Source organism: Podarcis cretensis (genome assembly GCF_951804945.1).
Source record: "Podarcis cretensis genome assembly, chromosome: 1".
Lineage (NCBI taxonomy): Eukaryota > Metazoa > Chordata > Lepidosauria > Squamata > Lacertidae > Podarcis > Podarcis cretensis.
The window spans coordinates 52,535,513-52,550,161 of NC_137170.1; the positions used below are offsets into that span (position 1 = coordinate 52,535,513).

The following is a 14,649-nucleotide window of genomic DNA, read 5'->3' on the forward strand; positions in this document are numbered from 1 at the left end:
TAGGAACGTACCTCCGGAACGAATTAAGTTCTTAACCCGAGGTACCACTCTACTCAGTTTGCATACCAAAAACCAGCTGGGGTGGAAAGAGTGTGTGGAGAGGAGCCAAAAAAAGTCTCTCAGCAGGGGCCTAATGTGTTTGTATGTAAAGATACGCAGGAAGTACAGTCAATTCCCGTACTTCTTACCCACTGATGATCCTGGGGATTGAATAAAGAACCTTTTGAACTGAGGCTTGGACTACCCTCATGGGCTATCTGGGGCAGGTTGCCATGAATGAGACCATTTTAGAATCATAGAATTGTAGAGTTGGAAGGGACCGCAACGGTCACCTTGTCCTATCCCAGGGGTCAGCAACCTTTTTCAGCCATGGGACAGTCCACCGTCCCTTAGACCATGTGGTGGGCTGGACTATATTATTTGGGGGGGGGGGAATGAAGAAATTCCTATGCCCCACAAATAACACAGAAATGCATTTTAAATAAAAGGACACATTCTACTCATGTAAAAACACGCTGATTCCTGGACCGTCTGCGGGCCGAATTTAGAAGGCGATTGGGCCGCATCCAGCCCATGGGCCTTAGGTTGCCTACACCTGTCCTATCAGCTGCAATGCAGGAATCTTCTGCCCAACGTGGGGCTCAAACATATAAGCCTAATATTAAGAGTCTCATGCTTTACCAACTGAGCTGTCCCAGGAGAAGGATAGCATTATATGCTTATTAGTCAAAAAAAGCTCTCCAGGCATAGAAGGAAATAAGGGTGTGCATGCAAAATAAGAAGGTGTTACGATCTATCCGAATAGGCCATGCCCAGTATAAATATTGCCTGTAACAGTGAAAATGAGCACAAATTGTCACTTACATACTGCTTCCCTTCCTCGCTTACTTATCCACATAGTAAAGGTAAAGGTAAAGGGACCCCTGACCATTAGGTCCAGTCGTGGGGTTGCGGCACTCATAAATGTTGTTAAATGGAGTTGGACTGTTGCAGTTACTCTGTAATAAGTACTGCCAGATCCATTGTGAAATTAAATTTACTTATCGCTAGTTTGGTGTTTGTTTGTTTGTTTGTTTTAAAGCAGATAGTGTTATGGTTAGTTTAACAAAATAAAATAAAATAACTTGCTTCAGGAAGCAGTACAGCCAAACAGTACTTTGAGTACAACTCAGTTGAATACCGCCTATTAAGCCAAAATAGATATTTAAATCGTCTTTCCATGCGGGCGGGGGGAGATTAATGCACAAACAGGGCAGACATGAATAAGCACATGCAAAACTGACATGGACCGGAAATAGACTAATTGGTCCATCCCCAGATGGCTGCACCCTGCTGTGCTAGGAGCACCAAGAGAACTGGCTTGAGCAATCTCCCCTGGACACTCCACATATAGTCAGATACTTGGAATGTGTGTGTGATAAACACTAGGGACTTGTAATCTAAAGATATTTGGGGGGCGGGAACCCATTGATTCTCCAGAGCTGTTCAAGGGTACTTGAACAGGGAAAGCTATTAACTGTACTGCCTTCTTTTCTCCTCTTGCCTTCTGTGCTTGCTGCAGCATGCAAAGGAACTTTTAGCGCTCCATACTACAGAACTGTTCCTCTGTTCCTCAGTGCCATAGTCTCCCACCTTTGCTATGAAGAAATGTACTTCAGAATGAAGAACTGTAGCAGAACCCAGAAGCAGCTAGCGTACCCAATCGCCCTGTCCCTAACATTTGGCAGAACAAGACTGCTGCCTCAGGCAGCTGATTCTGGGTGTCGTGTAAGGGCAGTCAGTTGTTAGTTATTTAATTGCATCTGCACTGCTAGGGAGACAGGCTTGTAGGAGGTTCTGTCTCAGCTGCCAGAATAAATTGGGTACTACACACCTTGATTTGAGAGGGGGAACATTGGCTGTTCCTCCTCAGGCAGCAAAATGCCTTGGGTTAGCCTTGTGCACATGGCTTCCACTAAGACACAAGATTATTAGCCATCCTGTTTTACCGATGGTCTCGATCTTGAGTAGGAGAGGTTTGTTCTGAGCAGAAGCCCATGGAGGAAGCTCACAACCTGAACACATGCTGCATTATGTATGAAAATATTGCAGTTACCAAAATGTACATCTTGTGGATGGGGGAGGTCCTAGGAGCGTACATCTGGAGAGTACCTTACCTTCCCAAGCATGCTGGCATACACTCCCTCACAAACAGTGAAAAGTGGTACAAACCGCAGACAAGGTTTGGCATGCGGCAAGCTCTTTCCCTAGATCAGCCCTGATCATTCCATTTTAAAAGATCTACGGACGAAGGGTGGCATACAAATTTAATAAATAATAATAACAAAAATAAAAGAAGGATCTACCAAAAGGAGGGAGGAAAGGGAAATTTCTCTGCCTCCTCTCGTCTTAATGTTTGGTATCACTCAGCATGGATAATCCCTGACCACAGCAGGGAAACCTATTCCCTGCTTTTGCTGAAAGGAAGGCTTTTCTTCTCTTGTGTATACTGAATCTGTGCCATTCTCTCTTCAGGCCAGCTGCTGTCCTTCAACTGCTGGGACACCCACATGGTCCCACAAATTACAGGATCCTCTGCTGGGGTTGCTCTAAAAATATCCTGCCATCATGAATTATCCTAAAATGAATTGTTTTAAAAATAGGCTCTGAAATGACTGTTCCTCTCCATCTCCTACCGAGAGATCTGCGGGTTAGTAAAAAAGCCACTTAGTCTTCCACACGCGCCAGTAAGCACTGGCTGCAGGCAGCGGCTTCCACTGTGTCTACTACGCCCAAGCCAAAAGTGCCAGGAGAGGCACAGAGGTCTGTGCATCCACACCCAACAACCTAAGAGTCCCTTTTCTCTGCTGCTGCCAAGAGCCTGTCAGAGGGGGAGGGGAAGAGTGCAAGTTGACATGTTTTATTAGGCCTCCTTCTTGGAACGGGGATGCATGAGTTTTACAGAACTTTTCCCAGGCAGGTTGCAGCAGGACAGGCCTTGACACAAGAGGAGGAGCTTAGAGTTAGGCCAGTGGTAGAGCAGAAGTTCCCATGCTCAATCCATGGGATTCCCAGGTAGTCTGAAACCCTGGAGAGCCTCTATCAGTCAGTGTCAACAGAACTAGACTGGGCAATGTTTTGCCTCAGGAGAAGGCAGCTTCCTAGCCTCCTAGAAGTACTTGGCAATTTGATGTCAGAGGCTGTGTGAATATTGAGATGCCCCACAAGTGAAGAAGGGGATCTCTACCACTGAGCTGTGGTCCTTTGCCATTGAACATCTGAAAGGAAACCCACATATATAACTGTACACAATGTGTGCACTCTTGCATGTGAGGGACTCCATTTGCTGTTCAATAATGGCCTAGGTCAGGTGTACCTGAAGGAGCATCTCCACCCTCCTCTGAGGGTCTTCTGGCGGTTCCCTCACAGTGGGAAGTGAGGTGACAGGGAACCAGGCAGTGGTCCTTCTTGGTGGTGGCACCTGCCCTTTGGAATGCCCTCCCATCAGATGTCAAGGAAATAAACAACTATCTGACTTTTAGAAGACATTCTGGCCCATTTGGGGTGCTCCATCACATCTAGACTTAGTTATATTTCAAACTAAACATTCTAATAAAGATCCTAACAAAACTTGTTGGAGTCCATTCATTTCCCCTCAGTATGGTTGTTCATTCTTTGCCTGGACATAGGCAAATGGCTCTTAAAAGTTTCACTGCCAAACAAATCCTAAACACCACCGTTATTTTTTTTCTGCATTGCCTCTATTGTATAACCACATTGATGATTCATTTAAGTCTGATGGATGGAGAAACAGATAAAGTGAACCAAGACCCCAGCATATATCCCCAAAGGAGCTTACTATACGGCTCAAAGCAGCAAGAACTGCTTTGAAATATGGGAACACATTGTAATGTTCAGTGAATAGTACACTAGTGGGAGGTCATGTTTTTGGACCAGATCCAGTATGGAAACAACTAACTCTCACACTAAATGACGATAAAGCAGTAAGTTTTCTCTCTCCCTCTCTTAAAATAGTGGGTTAGTGACTCTTACTGAGTCATGAAGCCAAAATCCCTGTTTAGTCTGTTGTTGCAAGCCCTGATTAAGAAGCAAAGGTCATTGTTAAGTCTGGTATATATTTTCATATAACAGAGCTCAGTTCTTATTTGAAATGGTCAATTTCTGTTTCTTCCATTACTGCTGCTCTGAGCAAAGGACACTTGGTAAGCATGGAAAGCTGAAATTGGCTTTCTTTAGTTTGCTGCAAACCACAGCATAATCTCATGCATGTTTACTCAGGTGTAAGTCCCACTGTGTTCAATTAGGATGCTCCCTAGTAGGGATACACAAAACTGTCAAGTTTGCTTCCTCGCTGTTTCTAACTTTTCCAATCTTAAGTTTAGCTCCTCATATTTCCGCATCAGTTCACAAAACATTTCTTTTTAAAGTCCTTACAAAAATTTGTTAGCAGTTAATGTGTCTTTCCCCTAATATATACATTTCTGCAAGCATTTCCCCCCCAATATAATGCATTTTGCATGTTCTTTTCACTGGTATTCATTTTTTGGATTTTATTTTATTTATTGCATAAGATTTATATGCCACATGATTGTAGAAAAAAATCTCATAGTGGTTTACAAAGAAGAGAAAAACAATAAAACTATCACTAAAAATGTAGTCCTAATTTAAAACATACAGGTTAAAACTACAATAAAATAGACTAAAACAAATTAAAACTCCTACAAACTTTCTAAACGTCTGGGTAGACTTGTCTAAATAAGAATGTCTTCAGCAGACACTCAAGGAATACAGTGAAGGTGTGAAGGCGTCTGCCTGATTTCAATAGGCAAGGAGTTTCAAAGTTTCAGTGCTGCCACACTAAATGATAAAGTTCTTACAGATGTGGTGCCAGTATTATGTGGCACTTGTAAAGGTGGCTGAGTTGGCACATAAATATGTTATTCACACTTTCCCATGGTATATGCATTTTATGCACATTATTTGGATGGAGAATTGCAAAATGTATGAATTTCAAAGGATAGTTGTTTACCAGTTCATACTGTTTCAGGAAATGCAGATTAGGTAGGATCACATAGTGTGGTTATTACTGCAGCCTTATTTCCTTACCTACTTTTCCTTTCCTGGGCTGTTCCTACCTGGTTTTAGCATGCTCATTCAACTTCTCCAAACCTCTTATCAGAAGGAAGCAGGATTCTTGAAAAACATGTCTCCAAAAAGAAGGAAGGGAGAAGAGGCCTGCACACCTTTCTATTTCAGCCTAATGGGGTATTGGCACTGGCGGAGGAAGAGGAGTGCGGGGGGAGCATAGCGCGCCAGCAGCGCGATCCTGGTGGGGTGCCATCGCGGCTGCCCGCCCCCAGCGATGGGCGCCACGCCCCTGCAGGTAGCACGCCATGCCCCCAGGACGCACAGCAACCCCGCCCCGCCTGCTCTCCTCCTCCCACTGTCAGAGCATGAAGCTCCGCCACTGGGTATTTGTATGTATCATGGACAATTAAGTGAGCAACACCAGTTCTATTATTATTAGGTGGATTCAAATCAATTAAAAGTAGATCAAATTGGTTACATTCAAACATATTTCACATAAGCATCCATCTAGACCAGCGGTTCTCAACCTGTGGGTCCCCAGATGTTGTTGGACTACAACTCCCATCATCCCTGAGGTTTGTTTTTGCTAGCTAGGGGTGATGGGAGTTGTAGTTCAACAACATCTGGGGATCCACAGGTTGAGAAAGGCTGATCTAGACATAATGAGGGCTTATACTGATTTAAAGATTTCTGTACCAATCATCACTGTATCTGCAATGTGAAATGTTGGTGGTCTACTGTTATCATTAGTATCCTTCGTTTATGATAATGATGTGTTTTTTCCTCTTCTCTTTCTTCAATTTTATTTTAACTTTTACTCATTCCTCTCCCTCTCCCTTTCATTTAAAAATAAGAAATCAGTTTTTAGAAAGTGGATCAAATTCATTGCCTGGAATTAAACTTTCTTCCTGAAAGTAAAGGTATGGGCCATCTCTTTTAGGTAGCCTGATCAGCTGTTTTCAAGGGCAATGGTTCATTTGAAAGAGAACACACCCACCTAACAGAACCAACTCTTCTGCTAGCAACATGGTAGGCTTTTAAGAGGTTTAGGGACACGTTTCTCGAACCAGCATGCATGGACCTTGCGCGCTCACCATTGGCATTGTCTTCTGTCTTGACAGGCATGAGGGGGCTCTGGGGAGCTGAGTCTCCACTCAGGGAGTAGCTGTGCTCTGCTTGGATGCCAGGAGTAGGAGGGTCCAGATCCATGTCCAGCAAAGGGTTCTTTTCAACCAGCATGGGGTCATCAAAGAAGCTGTTGAAGAGTTCGTTGGAAAAGTCCTCCATGTTCTCGGAGAAGTGGTCGAAGTTCTCAGAGAAATGCTGAGAAAAGGGCAAAAAGAAGAGCATTAAGCATCACCTCCGTGAGGGACTAGAGGGCCTTCTACTGAAACGTATCCCAAGCCAGATGTATCAGGAGCCAAATTATCTGGAAGAGAAGCAGCTATATTCATCCTTTTATTCTTACCGTTTTCATAGCTACAGAAAGCTGTTGTTTTCTTAAAGAACGAACCAGACAATATCCACAAAGATATATCTGCCGTTTATACCTTAATTTAACTAACCCTATTTAATGGACCCATTTCTTCTCAGCACTCATAACAAACCATCTGTACATCTTTTTCAACAACAAGCTTCATGTTATCAATTACTGTGGATATCAGAATTATTGGTTTGTCACCATTGGCATACACCATTTCAAACTGACAATGACAGTGGGTGGATCTACACACAGGGGGAAAATGCTATAAATAAGTCAGAAATTAAATTGTTATAATTTAAAAATTGCAAATAATTTCCCTCCCTTTCCAGCACCATCTGGTGTTGCATGTTTATAACACATTCAAAACACTAATTTTTGACTAATGTAGCTGAGTCCAGTGACAGTGGCCAGCGGTTTTCTGTTTGCCCCACCACTTTCCCCAGGAAAACCCACTCTTTAGAGCTGAATCAGAACAAACATCCATCTGTGGAGAACGCAATTGACATTTGCTCTGATTCTGCAGTAAAGATTGGGTTTTCCTGGGGGAAAGTGGTGGGACAAGCAGAAGCCTGGGTGAGCCCTATGGCAACAAATTTTAGCATAATTTCCCAAATAAGCGGAGGATGAAGCAGCTAATATGAATAGTGGTGCTACTGGATTATTATGAAGTCTGGCCCTCAAAAAAGTATTTCTTTCTTAGGCATATTGTATAAGACATTTCCACTTAGCAAAGGAATAACCAAATAGCTAGGGGAAACTCTAATGTTTCTTGCAGCAAACACAGATAAACATATCTCTTTAAAGACATTTATATGTCCATCTAGAAACCCTGATTGGGAAAGGGTTCCAACATGTGTGTACATGGATGTTAAAAGACATGCATGTATATAATGCCCACATGTTATATGCTTGCTGCAAGAAACACTGGTGTAACACCATTTTTTCCTTCAACACTCTTAGGCTGCATACGCACCATACATTTGAAGCACATTTCTTCACCCACCCACCCACCCAAAAGAACCCCAGGAACTGTAGTTTACCCCTCACACAACGGCAAACCCCAGCACCAAAAAACTACAGTTCCCAAGTTTCTTTGGGCAGGGAAATGTGCTTTACCTGTATGGCGTGTACGCAGTCAATGGAACACTTATTATGAAAAGCTTTTCTATTTTTGTTAATGGTTTTATGAAGTCCCACCAGATTATACGTTTCAGTTCTTAACAGATTTCTAACCTGTTTCTACCACAGCTTTCACAGTGACCTCTTGAGTCTCCCTTGCTGGCCCCACCAGCTCCTCGGGGACCAGAAATGCAGTACTGCAGCTAACTCATATTACCCTATGCAGATTGTGCCCTGCAGTCTTCCTACCTGGCTAGGACCAGTTGGGATTCCTTTCTGTCTCTTTGCTGTAAGCACCGTACAGCTCATATGCTTTTCATGGTGTCAAACATCTGAAAGGCTTGCTATGGTGCAGTTTTGCCACAGGTGTCCAAAATCTATCCATCTGTCTAACTAAAGGTGAAAAACTAATAAATTAAAATTGCAGAGCTTTGAAAAACTAAAAGACAAAGTGCGAAATTGGCTCCACTATTACCAAATAATGGAGGCATACAAATTGGATAAGAAAATTGGCTTCCAGGTGGAAAAATCAAAATTGGAAACAGAACTGTTAGATCCCAAAACTAAGACTCTGTCGAGAATGTATAACTTGCTGTTGAAATGGAACACTCAGGACGAAATGGTGAAATCTCCTATGATAAAATGGGCACAAGATGTGGGACACAACCTTATGCTGGCTGACTGGGAACAGTTATGGACCACAGGTATGAAGTTTACGGCATGTAATGCCTTAAGAGAGAATATTATGAAAATGATATACAGGTGGTACATGACACCAGTCAAGCTCGCAAAAATATATCATTTGCCCGATAATAAATGTTGGAAATGTAAAGAGACTAAAGGTATGTTCTTTCACCTTTGGTGGACGTGCCCAAGGATTAAGGCTTTCTGGGAGATGATCTATAATGAAATGAAAAAGGTATTTAAATATACCTTCCTGAAAAAACCAGAGGCCTTTCTCCTGGGCATGGTCGGCCAATTGGTGTTAAAGAAGGATAGAACTTTTTTAATGTACGCCACAACAGCAGCAAGAATACTCATCACAAAGTATTGGAAGACACAAGAGCTACCCACCCAGGAAGAATGGCAGATGAAGTTGATGGACTATATGGAAATGGCAGAAATGACTGGCAGAATCCGAGACCAGGGAGAAGAGTCGGTAGAAGAAGATTGGAAGAAATTTAAAGACTATCTACAGAAATATTGTAAAATTAAGGAATGTTAGAAGGATGTTGGAATGAAGTTATGTGGTTTTAGTAGTAATGTTATAAAGGAGTATTTAAAGATGGATTATTAATAGGTGAGAATGTAAAGTCATAATATATTAAGATAAATTAGTAAGATAAAAGTAAAAATGGAAAGGATTTGCTGAAATAACCGATTGAACTAGAATACAAAAAAGGGAGGTGTGAGGAGGTCAGGGAAACAAGTAAATGAAAGACAAGATATGGAAAAGTTGGGTTTTTTTTAACTGTTTTTATTTTTATTGTATTTTGTATTTTTGGTTTTTTTCTGATTTTTGTAACTTTTTTGAAACTTTAATAAATATTATTAACAAAAAGAAAAAGAAAAACTACCCAGAAAGCCCCATGCAAAATTAAAGAGAAGCATCTCCAAATCCTGTATTCTGCAGATACTGTCCCTGAGATAACAAGCCCTCCCGTATGTTCCTCAAACAGCATTACACACCCATGTCCCTCTGGAGTTTACAAAGCCAGATGTTTCTGTCTATCTTTATAAGAAGGAACTTAAGCTAAACAAAATGAAAGGGCTGTGGCATTTTAATATCCTTTAGGATTCCGGCCATCTTTTGAGGGTCCTAGAAAAATAGAATAAAGTCACATGATGCCTGTGAATATCTGGCTTGCTCAGAAAGTTTAACTATGACCTGGTAACATTAACATGACCTGGTAACATTAATATGAGTATAGCACTACATTCCAATAAATCCACATTTTATAGTTAAAAAAAAATACCCCCGATCTTTCCATATGGCACACTATTGTTTGCTGGCAGGGGACAAAAGGATTCGTCAAACAGTAATCAAGAAGTTACCCTCTTAAGAACCTAGAAAAGGGGAAAGGGATGCTTTACATGTTACATTTCCCCTACACAAAAGTTACTGTGACTCGCCCCCCCCCCCCCCCCGCTAATGCTGCTGTTGTATACAGATGGATCAAAAACTGACCTGTCCACATTCCTGCTGCTGAGGGAAAGGTACAGTCTCCTTTGTGTTAAGACACTTGCCAGACCCAGCCACTAGGAGGAAGTCTGGGGCAGGGGGCAATTTAACTAGACAGGTTGTTACTGTGACCCAAGATGTGTTTTGTGGAGAGTGTTTTTAGCTGGAAATCTAATTACTCCTTACAATGTATCCAGTGTGCTGGGTTTTTTTTGAAGACATATGATGTTCACCACAACATGATGTTCACCACAATATATTGATCCTGTTGTTTCTTGACAAATACTACTATTTGATATATGATGCATGGAGTAATTAAATTATTGATCATCTTGATTACATATATAGTAGATGGAATGTAAGCATAATTACACATATGTGAGTAAGAGAGAGAGAGAGAGTGCAGTCGTACTCTGATTGAATATTATATAAAATACTTTTCTTCTTGGTTTGCAGTTCTGATGCAGAGCATCCATTTATGACTGAAAGATAGCATTTCAAGGTGGGAAGTAAGCACCGTACTTTATATGGTATTCTACACAAAACATCAGAAAGGAAAGATGTGCTCTGTAGTGTGTGGTGCATGGTCTTAAAATTCCACTCTGAGGCACACTGCTTGCTTTTTATTATCCAGACTGGAGAGGAGGGTGGTTATTGTTTGGCCTCCTCTCCCGTGAGGAAATCCCTTGGGCAGGACCTGCCAGCTCAAAAAAACTGAGGGAGGAGTTGAGCTGGGCACCCCGGATACTACAATGTAAGTTCCTGTTTCAATAGCAAGGTGTGTGTTTGTTTTGCTCTGGCATAATATCATTATGTAAATAGAAGCAAGGCAATGAAAGGCTGCATAGAGGCTGGTTAAAGGAACAGATATCAGGTAACTTTTAAAACAATCAGTTCTCAGCTATGTACTGAAAAGAGCAGAGAGTTCTGGAGTGTAGCTGGAAGAGGACTATAGTCAGGTAGATATTCAGATATTCAGGCAGGAAAGAAGCTGCCACTGGGAATTCTATGTGCACACAACACCAACCCAGCCATCAGCACTGGTGACATTTTTCAAAATGCATACAAAAGGTCTATACATGACAATCATAGCATATGGGGTGGCTAATATAAATCTCAAAAGAAACTACTAGGTGAAAACAATGTTTTAAGATCTTGAAAGCAGGCCTGGATGAAGAAGGGAGTAAGAGGGGGCACATGCGCTGGGCAGCAGGTTAGAGGGGGCGGTGAACAGTTTCCTGCCCTGATCACACCACCACCCCCTGATACCACCCCCGAGAAAAGTCTCCAACCCCCATTCATGTCCCCTACTGCTGAGAAAAAGAAGGGGACCTGAACCTGCAGGCTTCCTTCTCGCTGCAACGGCAAGGGGGAGGCAAAGGGGAGAAAGTCTTTCTCTCCTTCATTCTCCCCTTGTCCTTGCTGCCAGCAAGATATGGAAGTCTGCATGGGACAGAAGAGGAGAAAGACTTTCTGCCCTTGTGAGTCCTCCCTGCAGGTTCAGCCTAGATTGATCAACTCCTTCCTGGGGTGGGGTGGGGGTTGGCTTGCCACACTCCAGCCCTGGCAGCGTCCAATGGAATAACAAGTTCAGGGGCGGCTAAAGCGATGTGAGCCATTTAGCTTCCCGGCACCAGGAGAGGAAGGAGATGGAGCGTTCACCCAGGCCATTGCACAACATGGAGCCTTGTGGGACAGAAGGGATTGGCCCAGCTGGCTAAAATGGAGATAACTGTGCCAGGAGTGCACCAAGGATGCTGCAGAGGTGAGCCAGAGGAGGGAAAGGAGAAGCACCAGAGTTTAAATGACTTGAAGGACCTTTCCTCTCTAGGATTCTTTCCCCCATTGGCATATTATCCTGATCCTTTTGCAAGTGCAAATGCTTCCTCATCAGTACTTGCCCCTTTTATCTCTGGACAAGTACTCATTTACCAGATTAGCACTAACCATGGTGTGCCTCAGAATGGGTTTTTCAGAGGTAAGTGCTTTCTGCACTTAAGGTAGTTTATGCACTTGGATAAGGGATAATTATGGTCATTACCAAAGACTGTATGAGGTACAGACACCCTTAAAGAAGAAAGCACTCCCAGATCACTCTAGATTTGGAAAATGCTATTTAATTTCAAGGCAAGGCAACAGATTCAGGGGTGAATCATAGTTCATATATTCAGCAGGGTGAATCAAAGGTTGAAGAGAGTTGAAAGATGGTCAGCAACGCCCCCTGACAAGATCAGAGACTCTTGACTTGCCCTTCTGCTAAGGCCCATGTTTGGTGGCTGGAGTTTGCACTTCCATACAAAAACACTGTGACCTGTCCACGACCCCTTTTTAAAGCCATCCAGGCTGGTGGCCAGCTCCACATCTTGTGCCACTGATTTCCATAAATTAATTATGTGTTGTTTGAAGAAGTACTTTTTGTCTGTTCTGAATTTCACTCTATACCATCAAGTTCTAGTATGAGGAGGAGGCAAAAAGCGCCTCTCCCTCTTCACACCATACAAAATGTTAAAAACCTCCCTCATGTCCTCCCCAAACCCCTGGCAGACAGCAATGGGGATGGATGGAGCAAAAAGCAACACCAATGTCACATCCAGAATTCTGCCACTTGCACCAGCCGGTGAGGGAGATGAAAGGGCAGGAAAACCATGAATTTCTGTTGCACTAGCTCCAGCCAGCAGCAGCAGCAGCAGAGACCTGGATTAGGTCTGTTGCAGCTAGCTAGACTGGCTTAGGATCCTGTGCATACTGAATCCTCAAACCAGGATGCTTGTCTTCCCATCCATGCTCCTACATGAGTTACGTGACCAGTGTGAGCTCACAGAACACAAAAGGCCTGCCTTTTGGGGTACCATGTAAGACTGCAGCCCCTAAAAGAACACTTTCTTCAGGGTGAGATCTCAGTGCAAAATTGCAAGAGATCATGGCGCCCAAAATGGCCACCATGCTCTTGCAGGAAAAGAATGGGACATCCTGTTTTTTCCAGCACTTGTGGGGTATGGGATCCAGCAGACTCTTGGCCAGGTGAGCCTTGTCCCACCTTCTTCCTCCCCGCCTCCCAAAACCTCAATTTTGAGGGTATACACCAACTACTTCCCATAGGGAAGCCACCAGGGGTATCTTCTGCCTGTTGTGTAGATTAGGTAGTACAGTGGCAGATCATCGATCTAGCAAAGCCCAGCACATGTATCTTCCCGACAGAAAACTCTGCCATCACAGCATTGCTCTTAGTTGTGGTATTTTCCTAAACTAAAAAGCCCCAAATAATTTAGACTTCCCATTTAGGGAAGGTGGTTCAGCAGTGTTTCCTACTATATATTTCAGTTCCTACAAGAAAGTTTCCAGATTAAATATAAATGATACTGGATGAGATATATATCTTCTTTCAAAGAAGGAAGTTACATTTGTTAGTGTTGTATCCTAGTGGCTCTGCCATGATTGCTTCTTATGTGAGTGTCAGGAGACTAAACTGAAAAGCTTTCTCTTCCTATATAACCTATGACTAAATGCTTCATGAAACAATCACTTTATGTCATCTAGGGTGTGCTGCAGAGATAACATCAATCAAGCACTGACTGGAGTCCAATATAGCATAATGGAGAACATTATGGATTACGTAAAGCCTTTAAGAAAGGAGTGGGGAACCTGGTGCTCTCCAGATGTGCTCCCACCATCCCTGACCATTGGCCATGCTTGGAGGGGCCAGTGGAAGCTGGAGTCCAACAGCATCTGGAGGGTCACAGACCCCACATCCCTGCTTAAAGACTCTCTTTTGCACTTAGGAAAACCATGGAATGAATTAATATAACTAGGAAGAGGGCTTAAGGCAGACACTCATGTAGATCTTGGGCTGAAGTTCTGCAGCCTCCTCCAGATCCAGATTCTAGCTTGTTTTCAAAACCATATAAACACCCTTACAAACTGTTCACTGAGTGATTTAAAAGTGAATGAAGACGGCTTTTGCAGCAAGCGTCAAGTGGCAAGAGTGAACCTCGCTGTGGCTTCTGTGAACTTGCCTTCAGGCAAAGCCACCAGTTTGAGGCAAGCCAGTTGGGAATGGGACCAACATCATTTTGTAGGGAAAGCTGCTTCCCAATGCGGCCTGAAGTTAAAAGCACCAAGTCCATATATAGTGCTCCATTATCTGCTTCTCTCTTTCACCCCTGTGTTTGTGTTCTCTCTCTCCCTCCTCTCCTCCCCTCCCCTCCCCCACCCCTCATATTTCACAGCCAAGAAATAGCACAATATGTGTTTCCAAAGCGTTACCAATGAACAGTCAGGATGGGGGCAGCCAAGGTTCACTGAGACCCATAGTGGGGCTGCGCCGATTTCCTGACACAAGCCAAAGTCTCAGGCCGCTCTTAACTGCTCCACTCTTTCCCATGAGCTTGGAGATAGGGGAAGATATACCGATACCTCCTGATCTCATATTTAGGCATCATTCTCCAAAGGCAGGCAATCTCTTAACTTTGTAAGAAAATCTGCTCCTGCTTAAGCCGTCTCATTCCTGAAGCAAGCATGTGAGGCTGTCAGTCATTGGCTGCGGTACGACACTCTCCCAGTGACAGACGCATGATAGGCCAAGTCTTCCAAACATATTTTCACCACATGTTCTCATCACCACAAGATGAGCTAAGGCTGCCTGAGTGACACGGCACAAGCCTTTGTGAATCTCCATTGCAGGGCTGGCCTTACCATGAGGCAGGGTGAGGCAAACACCTCAAGAAGCAGGTGCTGGGGGCAGAAGCAACAGCCCTACCCCACCCCTATGACAGTTCCT

General features: G+C 43.3%; 1 protein-coding gene across 2 annotated transcripts in view; it reads right to left on the reverse strand.

Moving 5' to 3' along the window:
- The window catches only part of CREB3L1 (cAMP responsive element binding protein 3 like 1), a 91,772-nt gene that overhangs the window by 28,708 nt on the left and 48,415 nt on the right, over window positions 1-14,649 (reverse strand). For both annotated transcript variants that reach the window (XR_013832820.1, XM_079951882.1), the window contains exon 2: window positions 6,183-6,411. Coding sequence is in view for 1 of the 2 variants with exons in the window: in XM_079951882.1 (XP_079808008.1) it covers window positions 6,183-6,411 (229 nt within the window). In the remaining variant the exon portion in view is untranslated. The remainder of the gene's footprint in view (window positions 1-6,182; window positions 6,412-14,649) is intronic.